Below are 22,791 nucleotides of genomic sequence, written 5' to 3'. Positions count from 1 at the left end.
TAGTATATGCAGAAAGCTTGTTTTTAAGTTATATTTTGTGTAAAATTTGAAATGTAATGCTCCTTGTATACTGTTGGTTTGCCACTTTTGATAGTCACAATGAATGTAAAGTGTATATCTGCTGATACCAGTCATTCACAACTACAACCAACACCCATATTCTCATTCTCATTCTCTCTGTCTGTCTGTCTGTCTGTCTGTCTCTCTCTCTCTCACACACACACACACACACTGGATACTGCTATTGTATTCCTCTGATTATTTTTTTAGGGAAGTGGATATGCAGGATATAATCTGTTTAAAACTGTTATTCTATGCTTGGTACTTGACAGTAATGTGTTCCCACTTGACTCTATGAACTTATACAATTATTGGACTGTTAATTTATTTCTCACTGAATAAAATTATTTTAGAATAACATTCTTCTGAGGTAAAATATTTGTCTATGTAATTTGACATCTAGAAGCAACATAACTGGCACAAAGCTTTTTAGTTGTAGTAGCTGAACATATAACAGTATTGTCAATTTCAACATAAATATGTATTTACAGACGTATTAGTAGAACTCTCTGAAAACATGTACAGTAGTATTAAAAGTCTTGATAATTATGATTCCATCCAATTATGTTATGACTTACCTGAACAGAACATAAATCTTTTGCTAGTACAGTAAGCATGTTAAGCAGCAGCTTTTTCAGCTCAAAGTCTTCATAGCAGGAAGTAAACTTAAGACCTTTTACCAAAGGATTATGACTTTTCACTGTGGATGAATTATAAATTTATAAATAAAAATCCATAGTTCACATTTATATGACAGTGTTAATGGTTAAAAAATACTAACCTTCATCAAAAGTGGCAAATAGTATTAATTGCTTGGCAAATCCAGTTTCCTAAACACACATACATATAAAGTTAAGATATGTACAAAAACTTGTACTTGTGATATTTTTAAAATTTATAATGGACTAAAACACATGGATATATTTTTAACAGTGGAATGGATGGATGAATAGAAATTACTTTATAGAAAATATAAAATGGCATTTGAAAATCAATGTTAACAGATATTTGAAATGGACCAATTTAGGATTATTCTTTGTTCAGGTCTTAAAAAGTAACAGAATTATTAATTTTAGTGATATTGCAAAGCTCTGGGATAAGAAACAAAGAGTAGATCCAATTCTGAAGATGAAATATAATTTTCTGAATCCTTTAAAAATGGATAATGTCTTCATAAAGACAATTTTATATACAAAACTAATTAGAAAAAAACAAAACAAAACCCAGGCATTTTATTTCTCTTGGTTGGAAAGACAGACTTACAATAAAGCTTTCTTATGATCAGTGAGAAATGGACCATCTATTAAGGAGTTAACTCTTCATCAAAAGAATTATATTAGGCCAGAAGATATAACCTTGAAGTCAGAGTTTGCCCAAGGCAAAATGTGACAATACAAAATGACAGTTGAATAACAAAGGAGAAAAAGAAGAAACATACAGATGTAGTAATCTTTAGTTCATAAGTCACTGAAAAGTAAAAATTATGCATGTTCAGGCTTTTATTATTCACACTTTCTTAGCCATTTTGTATACAGCAAATTCATCTCACCTTTTAACAGCTGGATAACAGATCTATAATATTAATACGTAAACTAATGCACAGTAGCGGAAATATGATAATATGATACAGGAAAGTATATTTTTAATACAGGATAAAAGTACTAAGGTAAAAGCACACACAGACAAAAGGGAAAAAAAGAAAAACATTATATTTGATCCAATAATATTTTGCAACATCTATCAGGTATAAAATTTGAAACTCACTTTAACGTAAGAGGAAAAGTCAAGATTAGAAGATTCCTATCTCTTCTATAAGTTTTTCAGTATTGATTCTGTTTTCACAGCAGTTAATTTCTTACTTCTGTGTCACAACTTCTGAAACACTATCATTTAATAAACCTTTTTTATAACTTTATTATGCCTGCCATATTTTACTGCCATCAGTGAAAATATAATGCATGTTTTTCTTTATAGTATAGAATTGCAAGACAAGAAATAATTATTTAGAAAAACATCAAGTTAACATAAATGTGTTTTAGGGAAGAAAGGCTATGCTATACTAAAACAGCTGGCACTATGATGTTAACAGATGTATCTAATTCTCAATATTTACTTTTAAGTGTCCAAAATTCAAAACCAAGAATACATACGATCATTGGAGCTCCTGGATTCTGAGCAACAAGGGTAGCTATCACCAAAATGTCATTTCTTAACTGACGATCATAATGGCGGAAACCATGTATAAGTAGATTAGTAAATGCTTCCTTCAGAGCACTAAGGAAAACAACATAATTCTATATTTTAATATCTATGCTTTTTCTAATTGAAAATATAATATAATTCCTAGATATTAAAATTCTAAACACTTAAGTCCTCACTTAAAGATATTTATTCAGTGTCTGTTCAAAGTTAAGACAGTGTTGGATGAATGGCAGCTACAGCTGGTCCTCTAACTTGTGGTCACTGCAGCATCTCCATGTCATGTCATGGTTTTTTTTTTGTTCTTTGGTTTAATACACACCAAACCAATAAATGTTACACAGCAAAGGTTTAGAAGGCAGGTAGCAGTTAGTCCATAATCTATTGATTTCATTATTTTAATAATAAAATAATTTATTTTACATCAATAATTCAAATAGAATGAAACATGCTTCTTCTACAAACATGCTTCTTCTACTTTATTTTTAAAGTATTGAAAAATACAAGATAAAAATGTCAGCTTCTAATTTATAAACTAGCATGTAAAAATCTAGGTTTATATATAGTATTTTATATATATGCTTAACTGTACACATTCCAAGTTACTGAGCTGGTCAATAATTTGGTCCTTGGAGGTTTTTTCTAATAAATTCCAAAGGATTTCTGAGGAACGGAATAATAATTGCCCAGAGGGGTCAGTGTCATTCAGATGAGAACATAGTATTCTTGGTGCTTGAGCTTTCATCATAAGTTTACAATTTGCTTCTGAAATACAAAAATACTCATAATTAGCTCCCTTTGAATTGCCAGTATTTTACTGAAAAAGGCAGGGTGGCTCAGTGGGTTAGGACGCTGGGCTTGTCGATCAGACGGCCGGCAGTTTGGCGGGTCGAATCCCGAGTGCCGCATAACAGAGTGAGCGCCTGTTACTCGTCCCAGCTTCTGCCAACCTAGCAGTTCGAAAGCACGTAAAAATGCAGGTAGAAAAATAGGGACCACTACAGTGGGAAGGTAACAGCGTTCCGTGCACCTTTGGCGTCTAGTCATGCCGGCCACATGACCACGGAGACATCCTTGGACAAGCGCTGGCTCTTCGGCTTTGAAATGGAGATGAGCACCGGCCCCTAGAGTCGGAAACGACTAGCACGCATGTGCGGGGGAACCTTTACTTTTACCTTACCTTACTGAAAAAGAGAGTAAAATGGACAAGGATTAGCTACAATATTTTAAAAATATAAATCATACTAACCAGAAATAGAAAGATGTTGTAAAGTTTTAATGATCCATAATTTCTCAGAAAGTTGATTTTCAACAAGTGTTAGTGATAAAACCAAAGTCTCTGCTAAACCTCCAAATTCTACAATCTGCTTTTTATAATTTACAGTTGTAGGTTGATAACCTGTATTAAGAAAAATGGGAAGAAGTCCATCAAATTACTTTAAGGCAAACTAAAATGTTTCTGATTTTATTTATTCATTACATTTATATCCTGCTGTCCTCCTAGAATTTATGGTAAACTAAGCCGTTTTTTAAAGTGCCGTTGTAACCTTGAACAGTCACTAAATGAACTGTTGTAAGTCGAGGACTACACATAGTTTAACACCTTAACTACCATATTGCACTCCCAAGCATCAACATCACTGACAATAACAATTAACTTAGTTTTCAAATAAACAAATTTATAAATATTTTATAGAATTTTAGAATTGATAATTAAATATTGTCAGAATAAACAAATGTGTATTTTACTTAATTAGGCTATTATTTCTGATTGTATTACTAGTTTTGATTAAACATGAAGTAGTATATTAAGCTTGTTTATTCCTATAGAATGAAGGATACTAATCGACAGGGGGATATATGTAAACATAATGCTGAAAGTAAACCATGGTTAATTCAGCAGTCCTATATATATGATTCATTTATACAGCTATTAGCCCTTTCAGAGAGAAATTATTAGAACTCTATTTTATCATTGAAAGATATAACACAACCTTGAAAGCCTGATATTCTCTCTATTTCCTCTTATACAAATGAGAGTGAAGGCAAGGCAATGTTATTTCTTATTCCTTCTTCCCTTTCAAGGCTAAACTGGCATTTATGGAACAGTTATTAAAATTCCTTCTCCATGAATACCATATTCCATGATTTGTTAGATTAGCACTAAATATGGAGTTATGCTTCTATGATACTCAGATTTTTTATACTGAGAGAGAATAACTAATGCTTAGGGATAAGAGTTGTTATTCCAGACACATACACCACTAAATGTTTAAATTATATGAAATCCAATTTATGAAAAATTGGATTTCTTTCAGCTTTCTGGATTTAACCCCAGAAAGAGGGCACAGTGCTACTACAAGAATGTAGCCCTCCTATGTACAAATAATGTGCAGATAATTGTTTTCTATGCAGAAATAGTAGCCATAGGAGAAACCTTATTATTAAGATTAAGCAGCATGACAATTAATTGTTTTATATTAGAACTAATAATCAAAAACATTAGTGATACTAGAAATCAAGGAGTGCCATTTTGTAGATGAGCTGCATATTTGCAGAAGGATAAAATTATAAATATTTATGAATATCCAATGCATCAATCCCCTTCATGGATTACTGCCTTGTCGTGGTGAAGGGGCTTGCGTAATTCAATGAAGCTATGAGCTATGCTGTGCAGGGCCACCCAAGACAGGTCATAGCAGAGAGTTCTGACAAAATCTGATCCACTGGAGAAGGAAATGGCAACCCATTCCAGTATCTTTGCCATGAAAACCCCATGGACAGTACCAAAAGGCAAAAAGTTATGACGCTGGAAGATGAGCCCCTCAGGTTGGAAGGTGTCCAATATGCTACTGGGGAAGAGCAGCGGGCTAGTACTAGTAGTGCCAGAAAGAATGAAGCAACTGGGCCAAAGCCGAAAGGAGGCTCAGCTGTGGATATGTCTGGTGGTGAAAGGAAAGTCCAATGCTGTAAAGATTTTTTCTCCATAGGAATATGGAATGTAAGATCCATGAATCAAGGAAAGCTGGACGTGGTCAAACAAGAGATGACAAGACTGAACATCAACATCTTAGGAATCAGCGAACTAAAATGGACAGGAATGGGTGAATTTAATTCAGATGACCATCAGGTATACTACTGCGGTCAAGAAGCCCTCAGAAGAAATGGAGTAGCCTTCATAGTCAATAAAAGAGTAGGAAAAGCAATACTGGGATACAATCCCCAAAATGACAGAATGATCTCAGTTCGAATCCAAGGCAAACCATTCAATATCACAATAGTCCACGTCTATGCCCCAACCACCGGTGCTGAAGAGGATGAAATTGACCAGTTCTATGAAGCCCTACAGCACCTTATAGAACTAACACCCAAAAATGATGTCCTTATCATCATGGGGGATTGGAATGTTAAAGTAGGAAGCCAAAAGATATACTGTCACCCTGCCTATTTAACTTATATGCAGAGCACATCATGAGAAAGGCAGGACTAGATGAATCAAAAGTTGGAATTAAGATTGCTGGGAGAAATATCAACAAGCTAAGATATGGAGATGATACCACTCTAATGGCAGAAAGTGAAGAAGAACTAAAGAGAAATGGAGGTAGTGACAGATTTTATTTTCCTGGGCTCCAAGATCATTGCAGATGGTGACTGTAGCCAAGAAATTAAAAGATGTTTGCTCCTGGGAAGGAAAGCAATGGCAAATCTAGACAGCACACTAAAAAGCAGAGACATCACCCTGTCAACAAAAGTGCGTATAGTCAAGGCTATGGTCTTCCCAGTTGCAATGTATGGCAGTGAAAGTTGGACCATGAGAAAGGCTGAGCACCAAAGAATTGAGGCCTTTGAATTATGGTGCTGGAGAAGACTCCTGCAAGTCCCCTGGACTGCAAGACAATCAAACCGGTCAGTCCTAGAGGAGATCAATGCTGACTGCTCTTTAGAAGGCCAGATCCTGAAGTTGAAATACTTTGGCCACCTAATGAGAAGGAAGGACTCACTGGAGAAGAGCCTAATGCTGGGAAAGTTTGAGGGCAAGAGAAGAATGGGACGGCAGAGAATGAGGTGGCTGGATGGAGTCACTGAAGCAGTAGGCATGAGCTTAAATGGAGTCCAGAAGATGGTAGAGGACAGGAAGGCCTGGAGGAACATTGTCCATGGGATTGCGATGGGTCAGACACAACTTCACAGCTAACAACAACAACAACAATGCATCAATGCTGGAAATACATGGATTTTCAATGGGGCTGATCTATTACATTTAAAATGCACACAATAATTTCTTTAAAAATAATTAGATTTAACAAGATATGAGAAAGATAAGTAGTGCAATAAAGTAAAACTAAATTTATTACTTTATTATAAACAAAAGTAAACGTATTTCTGATCTAATTCAGAGTTTTATTCAAAATAAGCTATTTCTCCATAGCAAAGAAATAGTGGTTGCATTTATCTTTCTTCATCACACATCCAGTATATTGTATGACATTTCATTCAACCATCTGAAGCCTAATGATTGAAATATATTGTAGAGATAAATATTTCCTCTGTCCAGTCATGTCCGATTCTAGGGGGCTAGCTCATCTCCATTTATTAGACGAGGGAGCTAGTGTTATCCGAAGACAATTTCTGTAGTCATTGGCCAGCATGACTATATGCTAAGATGCATGGAAAGCTGCTACCTTCCCACCAAAGTGGTATCTATTTATCTACTTGCATTTTCAGAATGGGACAACCATATAAGATTTCATATGAAACATCTGTATTATACATGATGTTACAGATTTCCCTCAATCAGCTTGTTGCTCTCTTATTCACTGTATAGACTGTTCATATTTTTAACATTGTATAAACTGATTAATTTTATATCAATTTTATATCAAAATATAAAACAACTCTTACCTTCAAATTCTTTTACTGATAGATCAGCATGGTAAAAGCTAATAATACACTTACATATTTGTATTCTTATTTGAGAACATGGCACTCTGATCAAGTAACCTGAAACAACAGGCAAACTGTAATACACTTTTATGACTGATTCTGTTGCACGAATTTTATTTATTATATGAATGTTATATTCATTTCTTCAGTATTTTGTTACAATGTTTTGTTTCCAGCTCTAAGGAGGAAGAAATTATATTATTCTTTCTCTCCCCCCCCCGCCTTCTTCCCTTCCTCAAATTACAATCACTGGGTTATTACAATGGCACTAAACAAGTAACATATGGCCATTTCTCACATGTATGACCATTATAGCATTCCCCACAGTCATATGATCAAAATTCAGGTGCTTGGCAACTGGTATGTATTTACAAGGATTGCAGCATCCCATGTTCTGGGATTGTCATTTGCAATCTCCCTAGGGAATTTCTGACAAGCAAAGTTAATGGGGGAAGTCAGATATGCTTAACAACTGCATTATTAAATTACAACTGTTATGATCTGTTTAATAACCATGGCAAAAAGGTCATAAAATAGGGCACTTTTTATCATCAGTACTGATAGGAAAATATTGGAAAATATTTAGGAAAATCCTAAATAGAAGCAAATTCTCTTACAACTGGCATTTCCAATTTGGTGCTTCCTAGATGAGCTGGATTACTGCTTCCTTGATACCCAGTTAGCATAGCTCACAGCCTTACTTAATAATTTGTGGGATGCAGTTTATTTCCTTTGGGCAATCTTCTTTGAAATGCATGTCTCAACAAATTTCCTTCTATTACAATGTGCTGTAATACAATGTGCTGTAAGTTCAAAATAATTAGTCAATTATGCAATATATCAAGAGAGTTCTTGTACAGAAAGATGTACAATCCTCAATTTATGATCACTTAACATCATTCCAAATATGATGGGTCCCAAATAGGTGCAGTACCTCCTTTAAAGCATTTATGGCTATTGTAAAATGCCATCACCTGCCTCTCCGTTCAGGTGAATGACAACTAGCTCACCTCATGAACACAATTTATGATGGGTTTTTTTGCCAGTTTCTAGCATATTTTGTCAGTTTCTGGTGAAAAGCATAATTCAGAAGAATGGATTTGTACTAAAACCACTGCATTTTTTTAATGAATATGGATTTGCTTAACATTGCAATGATTCACTCATGATTCCTTCAAAAAAATCTCATAAAATTGGGTCCAATCACCCCATGGCCTCAATTTATAAATGCAATGAGTTATAACTGTTTCAAATTGTGGTCATAAGCTATATAAAGAAAGTATGTCTACATCTAATATTACCCAATTGTGCAATTGATTCTTGAACTTCTTTAGCATACTTTCCTTCATCAGATAACTTCTTTTTGTAAAATGGTAACCTGCAGAATTAAATGTATCAATTATTACAGATGCATTTTAAAAAGCATGAGAGAAATAATGATAAATACTTGAATAATGATAAATACAATTTTCATGAAAAGGTAAAAAAAGCATGTTATTTCTGATTACTGATTTTACTTTAACATTTTGTAGATCTTCCAACTATATATTACAAACTTGAATATCCTATTAATGTGTATTAAATAGAAAAGTAAAATAGAAATAAATTATTTTGTCTAAACAAATAAACTTAAATAATGTACCAGTCTAGATTGTGCATTGTTATTAATACCTGAGATGTAACAGATGGATACTTTAAATAGGATCAGGCTCAAGTAACCAGACCTATATGTGTAAGGTTCACACTCACTATTTTGCCTATTACACAGAAATCATCCCAGATTGCCAACCTGAATCTGGGAACGTATACCTAAGGTTATATAGAGCTTAATGTGGGGAGAGGGTCACTTCTGGACTTCTTACAATTGTGCAAAGACTGCACTTGCAATCTTCCTACTGCCTCACTGGGTGTTTGCCAATAAATAGTGACTATTTGCCATTCTATTTACTATTGAAAGAAGTGCTATTCACAATATTCAATAATTAATATAAAAGGGAAATGAATCTGATTCTGCAAGTACAGCAAAATCTAGAAATATACATACAGCATATAGATTGTGGATGCATCCAGTCTGTAAAGCACCCTTGTGCAGCTGTTGGCATTTATCAAAAAGAAAATTCACTACCGTGATTGCTCCAAAAGATGAGGGCAAGAAACAGCTGATTTTTAATGTATTAATGTGCCCCTCTCCCCTCAATACATTTACAAGCCTGGCTTAGACTGTCTATGCCAGGGGTAGGCAACCTTGGCTCTTGGCTGGCTCAGGAATTCTGGGAGTTGAAGTCCATGAGTCATAAAAGAGCCGAGGTTGCCTACCTCTGGTCTATGCTATATAGTAAGCCCCATTGAAAGTAATATACAGCAAATTACAATGCATTATATATTCAACTTTCATTTCTGTGATCTTAATCTAACAAAAACAATTGTTTATATACTCACATGAATAATATTCATTTTTTACTGAGCTTATATGCTATTCTAGACAGTTCTAATTTCTGATGACTTTGAGTGACAAAGATATTTTGATTTGTTACTTGAAAGTCCATTGTCCTTTCAGTTCTTTTTTGCTACTGTTTCTTTTTTGTTGTTTCAATATTAAAAAGCAACAGTAATGTCAATAAAGTTGAATTATTATTGAGAATAAACAATGCCAACAAAATCAACTGAAATGCAACAGTTCTTTTTCTCTATCATAAATGATCTGATTGAAGGGAATTGGGAAAGAGATGGGCAAAACAATTTTCAGCATTTCTCATTATTGGTCACATTGGTTTAAGCTTCTGCAAGTTGAAATTTTATAACATCAGAAGCACCACACGTATGGAATCATTATATAATTTTCAATTTGTGACTACAATTGGGACCAGAACTTACACTGCTAAGCAATATGGTCATTAAGTGAGGCACACCTGTTTTTACAATATTTTTGCCACAATTGTTAAACAAATTATGTGGTCATTAAACAAATACAGACACCCCCCTCAACATACTGCTTTTCCTTTTCAATCCTACTGGGAAGGCAGTAGTTGATAATCATGTAATCTCACAACAGCGCAACTGTTGTAAATACACACTGGTTGCTAAGTGTCTGAATTTTGATCACATGCCCATTTTGGTGCTACAATGGTTATAAGTGCGAGAAATGGCTGTAAATCATTTTTTTCAAACCAACTGCAATTTCAAATGGTTTTTAAATATTAAATGATTGTAAATTGAGGACTATCTATAAAACTGCTGAATACTAATTTTCAGAAATCCTAGAGCAAACAAAATTAAGGTTTGAAGTATTGTCAAGTTTTCCTTTAAGAAATAAATATCATTTTCTCAAATGAACTTCATATCATTACTTTTTCTAACAATGAAAATTAGCTATTCCATACACTGAAATAAGTGGAAATTAAGCCTATCAGCAAGATCATCTGGTGTACAAACTGTGTGCCATAGAAGAATGCAACATAAGAGGGATACGTCAATGGCAAGTTAAAAAAGAGGAAATACAGTGTCAAGAACAGACTCACCAACTTTATTTATACTGTCCACCAAAATCGATGATCAAGGAGGCCCTTGCATAATCATAATTACATTTAATAATTTTTAATATTAAAAAGATTGTGTTTGTGGGATACTAAGCACAATTCTGCCCAAGATGGTCTTGTATGCCAGCAATGACTCTGCTGACCAGATCCTATAGAAAGATCCCAATATGAAGTAACTCTGCCAATGGAGAAGTCTAGAGATAATCTATTTATTTATTTATTTATTAAATTTTTATACCGCCCTTCTCCCGAAGGACTCAGGGCGGTGTACAGGGCAATAAATATCGAAATACAAAATACAAAAGTTAAAAAAGATTAAATAAATATGCCCAATATAATACAGTAATTAAAACTATGCTAAAACCAAAACCCAAACCCAAACCCCATCAGACCAGGCCGGATTGTTCAAATAGATAGGTTTTAGATCGCGTCAGAAGGAGCAAAGGTCGGGGGCGATCCGGAGCTCAACCGGCAAGCGGTTCCATAGGTCTGGCGCGCCCACAGAGAACGCCCTCCCCCTTGGGGGCCACCAATCGAGTGGGCCTCCTCTGATCGGAGGCACCCTGAGGAAGCCCACTCTGTGGGAGCGCACTGGATGGAGGGAAGTTGACGCCGGCAGCAGGTTCTCAGTAATCATTTTACAGGATAAGGGGTTGTCCATCTGGAAAGTAATGCAATTAGCATTGTCTATATATTTGCTTGTTTATTTCATATATATATTGTTTGTCCTCCCTAAGGTGAGGCAACATACAAAGAACTCCACTGTCTGCTTTCTCTTCATCTTTTGCAACCATCTTATAAAATAGACTAGGCTGACCAATTGCAACTGCCCAATATTATTGAGTAGCTTGAGATTTAGAGAAGTATAAATTTGACCCTGAGCTTTTCCAATCTTAGCCTAATGTTCTAAAATAGTACAGACCTCTTCTTCTGAGGACAATCTGAATGAAAAGCATTAAAGAAAAATATCAAAAGATATTTTGATGTTACTAAAATGTTTCAAACATACAGTAATAAGCTTTGGTTCATTCCTCTTCAGGAAATAGCAATGAAATATTTAGATTTTGCAATCACATTATTATAAAAGTGAATGTGTATATGCCCACTATGTGGCAGCAAAGTTAAAAAATATAAGTGGAGGAGAAAGCATAGACATAATCTTAAATGTACTTAAGGAAAATCGTAATACATCTGAAAAATTCAAGACTGAGAATGCCTTTAGCACTTTTAATAAGTGGATATACTAAGATCCATAATATTTACTAAGAATGATTGGATATGTTCCAGGAAAACCAACACACAATTGTTTAAGTGGGATATGTAGGACCACAAACAGAAATAACTGACTTAGTTCCTAGATATTTGATGTTGGGCTAATTGAATTTATTTAACCTATTAAAATACTTGCAACTGTTAATAAAAGTATGGGGTCTAATATAAGAGAAACATTTTCTATTGATTTATATGTTACTTATATTTTAATTAATTTTATATGAAGGTTGTACCCACAAATTTAGATAAAGGTTTTATATATATAAATCTTAATTTTGTAATTGAAATATTAAAATCACTGAGGGTTTTCTTTTTCAAATTAATTTTGAATGAAATGTAACATTATAATCTTTGCTCAGTTTATTTAACACAATCATAGATTTGTGGGATATATGTTTCCCGATATCTAAGTTATAATTACAACATTCTAAATCTTAGAGGCTTATGCTTTTGCTAAAATGAAAATAAGTGCATATTATTTCTGGCCACTAAAAATAGAAGACTGGTTAATATTAGAATAAAACAGAAGCATTAATTAAGTACTTACCCATATAATTTAAGAATTTCACATGTAGTTTCTATAAAAACATTGTCCAGCTGAATTTTCTCCACACATAAGTTTAGAATTTTAGAGATGTGTGCTAAATCGTTCAAAGGCTTATAATGTAACAATCAAGGAAAATGGTTACAGAAAGCAAAATTTTGCATAACCTTTTAAATTAAAAAACAAAGAAACTCAAACTCAAAACTTTAGTTGTAAAATTAACAATTTTCATTTTGGCAATTGTGGCAGAATTCTAATAGTAATAGTTACTTACCGGTAATTTCCGATTCCTTTTCTCCAAATAATATTTTAGAAAATAATGGAAATAGCTGAGCAGAATCTGAACTCTAAAATATCTTTAGTGCTTTCCAAATAATTTAGGAACAATTCTCATCACTCCCAGACAACAGCCTATTAAACTCACTGAGAATTGCACAAACCGTAATATATTTGGGGTGTGCCAGATTGCAAAAGATAGCTCTAATGGTTATATCAGCCATTCAAACTAGTCATATTGGTTATATAATAGCAAAATAAACTTAGATTGTAAGATGTTCCCCCATTGCCAATATGCCAATACATATATGAGTGTGTGTCCTACATAAAATATGCAGAAGTAGATCCTATTCTATTCTGCACTATACATACACAATATATAGAAGTAGATTTTATAACACATAAGAATTTAAAATTACTATTATATATCAAAACTATATCACAATCTAACAGATAATGCAAGCAGCTGAACAGAGAAAGCAAGTAGGAGTTTGCCAATAAACAGGAGTAACACAATGAAAAGAAGGAAATGATCACAGAACTGGAAGTTTTATGAAACTGTGTGTTCAGCTGAATATAAAGGATAAATCTGGGGAGTCAGTAAGCAACATCACTCAGATTCATAAGAAGAGTTTTATAAAATAATTCAGCTGCCTCTCATGGTTATGACCAGATAACTGTTAATTTGGATAAGAACCCTGAACCATAAAGCACTGACTGCACTATGCAGGGCAGATCATTTCTTGTATATAAGAATTCTTTCTTGACAGCAATAAAAAAAATTAAACTATTCATATCTGGTAATCTTCTGCCAGGTTAGGTCAATTAGAAGAGTTAAATGTATGGAGAGCTATGACTATCATGGTCTGGTGTTAAGCTTCACAATGAGAGCTGAAAAGGTAACATCCATAGCAACTGCTAATTGCAGTGGTGTACCTGAAAACGCCAACTGTGGATCAGAGTGATTTACAGCCTACATAAAGATAGTAAGTAAGACAACAGGAGCATGCTAAAATAATTTGGCAGTGCATGATAGGAACTGATAAAGAAAACAATTGCCCATGAAAAAACAATCATACAAAGAAAAAAGCTCAGTGGTTAAAGGTTACAAAAAATAAGATATATAAAATATTCTAGCCTTCGGCTTTGAGTCTGTTTCATTTTGGCCCTAGAATATTTTATATATCTTATTTTTTGTGACCTTTATCCACTGAGCATTTTTCTTTGTATGATTCCTTTTTTCATGGACAATTGTTTTCTTTATCAGTTCCTATCATGCACTGCCAAATTATTTTAGCATGGATATGGATCTTTGGTCATTCAGGTTTTTCCCCACGTAGAATTGAAGGTGTAAAAGCAACGTTTTGACAGAATCCCATCCGTCATCCTCAGGCTGGTGGCTTCAGCTTCCTTCTTCTGGGAGAAGCATGTTGTAGTGGCTGTTTGTTCCTCTACCACATGCTTCTCCCAGAAGAAGGAAGCTAAAGCCACCAGCCTGAGGATGACGGATGGGATTCCGTCGAAACGTTGCTTTTACACCTTCAATTCTACGTGGGGAAAAACCCGAATAACCAAAGATCCACATACAAACACCCGCGAAAACCTCAGAAAACAAATATATATATATATATATATATATATATATATATATATTCACAAACACAACTGCAGAACAGAAGATAGGAAGGAGAAACCCTGAAGAGCAGAGAAGACGCAGCTGTGTCCTTCAACATATAAAAAGATTTGCAGTACTTGACAAATTCATTAGAATGAAGAACTGAAATAAACATCTGCTGACTGGACTTACCAGCCTGTGAAATTTGCTGCTTAGAAATATAGGTTAGAAATGTGACATAGCAACTGTCCAGATGTATCCAGTCCACAATCCTTTATTGCTTTATTGCTAATATAGATCAGGACAAGTAAAATGGCAAATAATGTTATAGTCATATCACAACGGATTTTTAAGATGTAGCAAGGAAGTTGAAAAACTTGGCTTTATCAGTAATCTTTCCACTTCACAGAAATGTACTCAAACAAGAGAGAATATGCAATATTATATTACAAGTGAATTGATACAATTACAATATTGTCAGTGGAAGAAATTTAATTTCAGTGACTTTCTACTGAATGCTGGACATTTAGGCAAAGAATGGAGAGTTTGAATTTAAATGAAATTCTTCATATGAGATTGCATATGAGAAATTCCTGAAATAGATCTCTGAGGAAGATTTGTGTACTGTACAAGATACTGGGAGCATTGTTGACATGGAGCCCATTGAAACATTCATAAAGAACATTAGCTTAGAAAGCTGATGCTCTTTTGTGGCCTATACATTAATATTGAGAGTACTAAGATTATGAACTGTATGGATCAGCTTTGGTTTGAAGATTTAACACATCCTACTAGCTTGGACCCTTTCCAGCCAGATCGGTGTAGTATAGATAAAAAAATTGAAAATAGTAGTCCAATTTTCATTCATATATTCTTTATTTTATATAATGATTATAGTGTAATATTAATTAATATAATTATTGAGATTATATTACAATGTAATTTAGTAAATAAGCACACTGTATTAATGTAAAATAGCAAAATATTATTTTGTCTTTTTCTGTTCATGGAATAGAAGTGTTTTTGGCTTCTAATTTTGCATGTAACAAAACAAGCAAAAAGGATACAATTCCATATTCATAGTGCTTTGCAACCTTCTGACATGCTTGGATTTGTTCTTCTATAATCTTAAAAAAAAGTAGAGTGAATGAGAATAACATGTTCAGAATTTAATATTTGCAAACACTTTGCTCTTCAAAGAGACAGAAGATTTAATGTGTTACTGGCATTGCTTTGTATGTGTTGTGGCTTTCTGTTTAGCTGTGAGGAAAATATGTCAACCAGCTTTAAGCAGTAAGAAAGACAAAGGTACCATGCCAGCATAATCCTATAACTACAGCATTTGCTATATGCATTTGCAATCATGCTACACTAATAAGAGTCTCTGGATTTCTTTAAGCACTCTGTATAATATATACAGAATATATTATTAGCTCTAAATTCTATTTGAATAAATAGAAATAAGATTTATGCTTATTATAATGTCTAATATACTTACTGAGTCGGTTTCTTCAAGCAATTTGATCACGTGATTAAGATCCACATATATGAAGTGATTTCCCTTAAACATTAATTTAAATAAGATTGTAACGGTTAGTAACTTTGTTGAATGTAACAACTCTTCCATTCCTAGCCTGTTTACCTATAAATTCTGAAAAGAAAGTTGTTTCTTTTACTTTCAATAAATTGTATTTGTAAATTTTACATATTGTTTCAGTGCAAAATTCAAAGAAAATGGTTTTTGCTTTTAGAGATAATTGTGAAGCAATTCTAGGTAAAATCTTAGAAGTTAAGCTGAGAAAGTAAACACTTGAAGATCTACAATAATCCAAGCATGGGGCTAAAATATTGAATTGCTCTTTATTATTAATGGCAGAAACTGATTTTAATATTCTATAAATTGAACTGTATTTTTTTCATTTATCAAGAATTATATCAGAATTTATTTTGAGGTAAAACTATAAAAAGCCCGTGATATAACTACAGATGTATCTAGTGTTCTTGTGCACACAAGCATGCCCCCCTCCAACCTCTTTCTACAGCCCTCTTGCAATAGCATGCACTTTTCTTTGGCCTTCCCATGCTTGCATATACCCAGACTGTTCATACACCAAAATGATGTGGTCACAAGACATTGCACTTTATGAATGCACTTCTTAGCAAAAGCAATCCTGGTCCAAATTTCAGACATAACTCAAAGACTACCTGTACTTGAGCAAGACTGATGTCATCTCTAACAGCTGGATTTTGTACTTCAATGAGAATGACCAAACTATATTGTTTACGTATGGTTAAATTCTTCATCCCCTTCATGGATTACTGCCTTGTCGTGGCGAAGGGGCTTGCGTAATTCAATGAAGCTATGAGCTATGCCGTGCAGGGCCACCCAAGACGGAAAGGTCATAGCAGAGAGTTCTGACAAAACGTGATCCACTGGAGAAGGAAATGGCAACCCACTCCAGTATCTTTGCCATGGAAACCCTATGGACAGTACCAAAAGGCAAAACGATATGACGCTGGAAGATGAGCCCCTCAGGTCGGAAGGCGTCCAATATGCTACTGGGGAAGAGCAGAGGGCTAGTACTAGTAGCGACAGAAAGAATGAAGCGACTGGGCCAAAGCCGAAAGGACGCTCAGCTGTGGATATGTCTGGTGGTGAAAGGAAAGTCCGATGCTGTAAAGACTTTTTCTCCATAGGAACCTGGAATGTAAGATCCATGAATCAAGGAAAGCTGGACGTGGTCAAACAAGAGATGACAAGACTAAACATCGACATCTTAGGTATCAGCGAACTAAAATGGACAGGAATGGGTGAATTTAATTCAGATGACCATCAGGTATACTACTGCGGGCAAGAATCCCTCAGAAGAAATGGAGTAGCCTTCATAGTCAATAAAAAAGTAGGAAAAGCAATACTGTGATACAATCCTCAAAATGACAGAATGATCTCAGTTCGAATCCAAGGCAAACCATTCAATATCACAGTAGTCCAAGTCTATGCCCCAACCACTGGTGCTGAAGAGGATGAAATTGACCGGTTCGATGAAGCCCTACAGCACCTTATAGAACTAACACCCAAAAATGATGTCCTTATCATCATGGAGGATTGGAATGCTAAAGTAGGAAGCCAAAAGATAACCGGAATAACAGGCAAGTTTGGCCTTGGAGTACAAAATGAAGCAGGGCACAGGCTGATAGAATTTTGTCAAGAGAATACGATGGTCATAGCAAACACTCTTTTCCAACAACCCAAGAGATGGCTTTACACATGGACATCACCAGACGGTCAACACAGAAATCAGATTGACTATATGCTCTGCAGCCAAAGATGGAGAAGCTCTATACAGTCAGTAAAAACAAGACCAGGAGCTGACTGTGGCTCTGACCATGAGCTTCTTGTTGCAAAGTTTAGGCTTAAATTAAAGAAAGTAGGGAAAAGCGCTAGGCCAGTCAGGTATGAGTTAAATCATATCCCTGTTCAATATACAGTAGAGGTGACAAATAGATTTAAGGAATTAGATCTGATAGACAGAGTGCCTGAAGAACTATGGACAGAGGTTCGCAACATTGTACAACAGGTAGCAACCAAAACCATCCCAAAGAAAAAGAAATGCAGGAAAGCAAAATGGCTGTCTGAGGAAGCTTTGCAAATAGCTGAGGAAAGGAGGGAAGCGAAAGGCAAGGGAGAAAAAGAAAGATATGCCCAATTAAATGCAGAATTCCAAAGAATAGCTAGAAGAGATAAGAATGCCTTCTTAAATGAACAATGCAAAGAAATAGAAGAAAACAATAGAATAGGGAGGACCAGAGATCTTTTCAAGAAAATTGGAGAGATGAAAGGAATGTTTCATGCAAAAATGGGCATGATAAAGGACCAAAATGGCAGGGACCTATCAGAGGCAGAAGAGATTAAGAAGAGGTGGCAAAATTACACAGAAGAACTATACAGGAATGAGCTTAACATCCCTGACAATCACAATGAGGTGGTCACTGACCTCGAGCCAGACGTCCTAGAATGTGAAGTGAAGTGGGCCTTAGAAAAGCTGAGCAACAACAAAGCTAGTGGAGGTGACAGTATTCCAGCTGAGCTATTCAAAATCTTAAAAGACGATGCAGTAAAAGTGCTACACTCAATTTGCCAGCAAATTTGGAAAACTCAACAGTGGCCACAGGATTGGAAAAGATCAGTTTACATTCCAATTCCAAAGAAAGGGAGTGCCAAAGAATGTTCAAACTATCGCACCATTGCACTCATTTCTCATGCTAGTAAAGTTATGCTTAAAATTCTACAAGCTAGACTCCAGCAGTATGTGGATCGAGAACTACCAGAAGTACAGGCAGGATTTCGAAGAGGCAGAGGAACTAGACATCAAATTGCTAACATACGCTGGATCATGGAAAAAGCTAGAGAGTTCCAGAAAAACATCTACTTCTGCTTCATTGACTATGCTAAAGCCTTTGATTGTGTGGATCATAACAAACTGTGGCAAGTCCTTAAAGAGATGGGCATACCAGACCATCTTATTTGTCTCTTGAGAAACCTATATGCGGGCCAAGAAGCAACAGTGAGAACTGGACATGGAACCACTGATTGGTTCAAAATTGGGAAAGGAGTCCGGCAAGGCTGTATACTGTCGCCTTGCCTATTTAATTTATATGCAGAGCACATCATGAGAAAGGCAGGGCTAGATGAATCAAAAGTTGGAATTAAGATTGCCGGAAGAAACATCAACAACCTAAGATATGCAGATGATACCACTCTAATGGCAAAAAGTGAAGAGGAACTAAAGAGCCTCTTGTTGCGAGTGAAGAAGGAGAGTGCAAAAGTTGGGTTGAAACTTAACATTAAGAAAACCAAGATCATGGCATCCGGCCCTCTCAATTCCTGGCAAATAGATGGGGAAGAAATGGAGGTAGTGACAGATTTTATTTTCCTGGGCTCCAAGATCACTGCAGATGGGGACTGTAGCCAAGAAATTAAAAGACGCTTGCTCCTGGGGAGGAAAGCCATGGCAAATCTAGACAGCACACTAAAAAGCAGAGACATCACCCTGTCAACAAAAGTGCGTATAGTCAAGGCTATGGTCTTCCCAGTTGCAATGTATGGCAGTGAAAGCTGGACCATAAGAAAGACTGAGCGCCAAAGAATTGAGGCCTTTGAACTATGGTGCTGGAGAAGACTCCTGCGAGTCCCTTGGACTGCAAGGCGATCAAACCGGTCAGTCCTAGAGGAGATCAACCCTGAGTGCTCTTTAGAAGGCCAGATCCTGAAGCTCAAACTCAAATACTTTGGCCACCTAATGAGAAGGAAGGACTCACTGGAGAAGAGCCTAATGCTGGGAAAGATTGAGGGCAATAGAAGAAGGGGATGACAGAGAATGAGGTGGCTGGATGGAGTCACTGAAGCAGTAGGTGTGAGCTTAAATGGACTCCAGAAGATGGTAGAAGACAGGAAGGCCTGGAGGAACATTGTCCATAGGGTCGCGATGGGTCGGACACGACTTCGCAACTAACAACAACAACAAATTCTTCATTCATGCTGTCAGAAGACTTATACTAGCATAGTAACACTGAAATATTTTGATCTCTATGTAATCAAAGGCAAATCTCTCTGCCATATTTTAGCACAAAATAATGTGAGTAAATATGTTTCAAACCTCTTTTTCTATTTTCTTTCTTTCTTGAATTTAATTTGATTTTTTTCTGTTGTACTTAATCTTAAAAAAATAAAGGTTTTCAAAAGTTCTTAGTAAATAATTCTAGTAACTAAAACATTTTAATCTATTTTTACTACAAAGAAGAGGGTGTCAAACTATTCTCCAAAGCACCAGAGGGCAAGACAAAAAACAATGGTTGGAAACTGATCAAATAAGAGAAGCAACCTGGAATTAAGGAGAAACTTCCTAACAGTGAGGACAATTAACCAGTGGAACAACTTGCTTCCAGAAATTGTGGGTGCTTCATCACTGGAGATTTTTAAGAAGAGACTAGACAGTCACTTGTTGGAGATGGTGTAGGTCCGTGGTGGCGAACCTGTGGCACACAAAGACCTCTTTGTGGGCACGCACACCATCGCTGCAGTCCTAGGCCTTCAGCTGGGTTTTATAAAACCTTTTCACTTTAGGCCTCCGCCGCCATGTGCAAAAAAAAAGGTTCAATCAATCAATCAATTTCAACTTCTCGCAGGAAAAAAAAAGATCTTGCAAAGTTGGAATTGATTGATTGAACTTTTTAGTCCCACCCAGTCTGCTGTTGCCACCACAGCCACGCCCACCCAATGGGCCATGTCCACCTAATGGGCCACACCTACCCAAAGGGGCATGCCCACCTGGTACCCGATGATACATAAGTGGGTTTCGGGTTGCAGTTTGGGCACTCGGTTTCTAAAAGGTTCGCCATCACTGGTATAGGCCCTCCTGCTTGAGCAGGGGGCTGGTCTAGAAGACTCTAAGTTCCCTTCCAGCTCTATTCTATTCTGGTCTGTTCTATTCTAATACATTTATCTTTGCAAAAAAATAAATTGTCTTAACTGATTAAGAACAACCAATGACTTAGTTTTGTACAATGTTAAAGTAACCCCAGTTATGTGTAGTTTAAATATATGTTATAAATGACACCTCATCACTGAGCAGGGTGTTGGACTACTAGAAAATCTTCAAGGTCCCTTCTGTTACCTTGTTATTAACTGGATTGGCTCCTATTCATTTTTCCAACCCAACTTGGAAAGCCATTTTTAAGGTTCAGGTATTCATCACTTGGGCCCAGAATAACTAAACAGCTATATTCATGTGCATTTCCCTGAAAGTAGCACTTTCAGATTATATAAAGGTTTTTCTTAGATTTAATGCTATAATACCTTAAGATATGGCCTCAGTGTTTAAAAAATAAAAAGCTTCTTTGCTTAGAATGAAGTCCTGTGAGGATTTGTAAATATATACATATACATATACATATGTGTGTAAATTTTTTGGCTTGCTAACAAAGAATAAAGGGAGACAGATATGATCATCTCAAACTTATTTGTTCTTATATGGCTGACTAAGAGAGAGAGTGAGCCTGTGGCCTAGGGGTTAAAACAACTGCTTAAGATGCAGTCGGCCCAGGTTCGAATCTCAGAAGCATATGGCTGACTATGTGAATATATATATCCTTGACCTACAAGTGACCATTCAAAGTTACAATGGCACTGAAAAAGTGACTTATGTTTTTCACACTTATGACCAATGCAGCATCCTGATGCTCACATGATCAAAATTCAAATGCTTGACAACTGGTTCATATTTATGACAATTGCAGTTATTCAGGGGTCATGTGACCTTCAAATAAACAAAATCAATGGGGAAGTCAGATTCATTTAATAACCATGTTACTAACATAACAACTGCAATGATTCACTTGACAACAGTGGCGAGAAAAGTTGTAAAATGAACTAAAACTAAACAACTGTTTCACTTAGCAACATAAATTTTGGGCTCAATTGTAGTTATAAATCAAGGATTACCTGTAGTTGTTTCTGTCTCACAAATAAATCAGTATTGCTCCTCAATCTGCTTGTGTATCATCCTGCCCATTCTGACTTGTTACTTTTAGTTCATGTTTTTAAAGCCCCCTTTGTGTTATTGTACCCTGCATAAGTACAATCATACCCAACAAAATAAAAGTACACTTTTATTTACCCTTGCCTAAGTTTTCCCCCACTATCTATTGTCTGCTTTGGGTCTCTTCAGAGAAGAACGTGGATAGTATTTTCACCAGAACCAATCCCAGGAGAGAGAGAAAGAAAGAGGTAGCCATTGTTAATAACAGAATAACAGAGTTGGAAGGGATCTTGGAGGTCTTCTAGTGCAACCCCGATGAGGCAGAAAACTATATCATTCCAGACAAATGGCTGTCCAACCTCTTCTTAAAAACCTCCAGGTGTGGGGAGCACCCACAACTTCTGGAGGCAAGTCGTTCCACTGATTAATTATTCCAACTGTCAGGAAATTTTAATACCTCTCAGGCAGTTTCTAACGCAACAAACGCTGCTTTGATAGGTGCAGTAGAAAACTCACAAAAGAGCACTTTTGACTGCCACCTTTTGCATTTGACAGGACGTTTCGCCTGGGCCCCGGCAGCCTCGGCTAACAGCCCAAGCAATTAAAAAAGAGGTCCCAGAGCTGGGCAGAAGCAGATGGAATTCAATCTCTATGGCTGCCACTTTCTCTCACCTGCTCGACTACGTTGCTGAGCTTGCTGTCCGAAGGGCGCTCCAGCCTGGAGGAAGAGGAATAATGCCTTTGTTTCTCGCCGAACGAGGGAACCGGGAGAATCGGCGAAACCTCCGGAAGGGCCGGGGAAGCCAT

At 35.9% G+C, this 22,791-nt stretch overlaps 1 protein-coding gene across 1 annotated transcript in view; it reads right to left on the bottom strand.

Annotated features, from left to right (window-relative positions):
- Nucleotides 1-22,791, bottom strand: part of CFAP69 (cilia and flagella associated protein 69) — a gene marked incomplete at both ends in the record, with an annotated part of 42,658 nt that extends 19,867 nt beyond the window's left edge. The window contains 11 exons of the mRNA XM_083376837.1: nucleotides 639-760; nucleotides 842-890; nucleotides 2,211-2,334; nucleotides 2,847-3,024; nucleotides 3,509-3,658; nucleotides 7,162-7,260; nucleotides 8,505-8,581; nucleotides 12,559-12,668; nucleotides 15,514-15,573; nucleotides 15,945-16,007; nucleotides 22,657-22,791. Of these exons, the coding sequence (XP_083232963.1) occupies nucleotides 639-760; nucleotides 842-890; nucleotides 2,211-2,334; nucleotides 2,847-3,024; nucleotides 3,509-3,658; nucleotides 7,162-7,260; nucleotides 8,505-8,581; nucleotides 12,559-12,668; nucleotides 15,514-15,573; nucleotides 15,945-16,007; nucleotides 22,657-22,791 (1,167 nt within the window). The remainder of the gene's footprint in view (nucleotides 1-638; nucleotides 761-841; nucleotides 891-2,210; nucleotides 2,335-2,846; nucleotides 3,025-3,508; nucleotides 3,659-7,161; nucleotides 7,261-8,504; nucleotides 8,582-12,558; nucleotides 12,669-15,513; nucleotides 15,574-15,944; nucleotides 16,008-22,656) is intronic.

This window comes from Vipera ursinii, assembly GCF_947247035.1.
Source record: "Vipera ursinii genome assembly, chromosome: Z".
Classification (NCBI taxonomy): domain Eukaryota; kingdom Metazoa; phylum Chordata; class Lepidosauria; order Squamata; family Viperidae; genus Vipera; species Vipera ursinii.
Note: the sequence above shows the minus strand (reverse complement) of the source record. Positions and strands in the feature narration are given on the sequence as shown.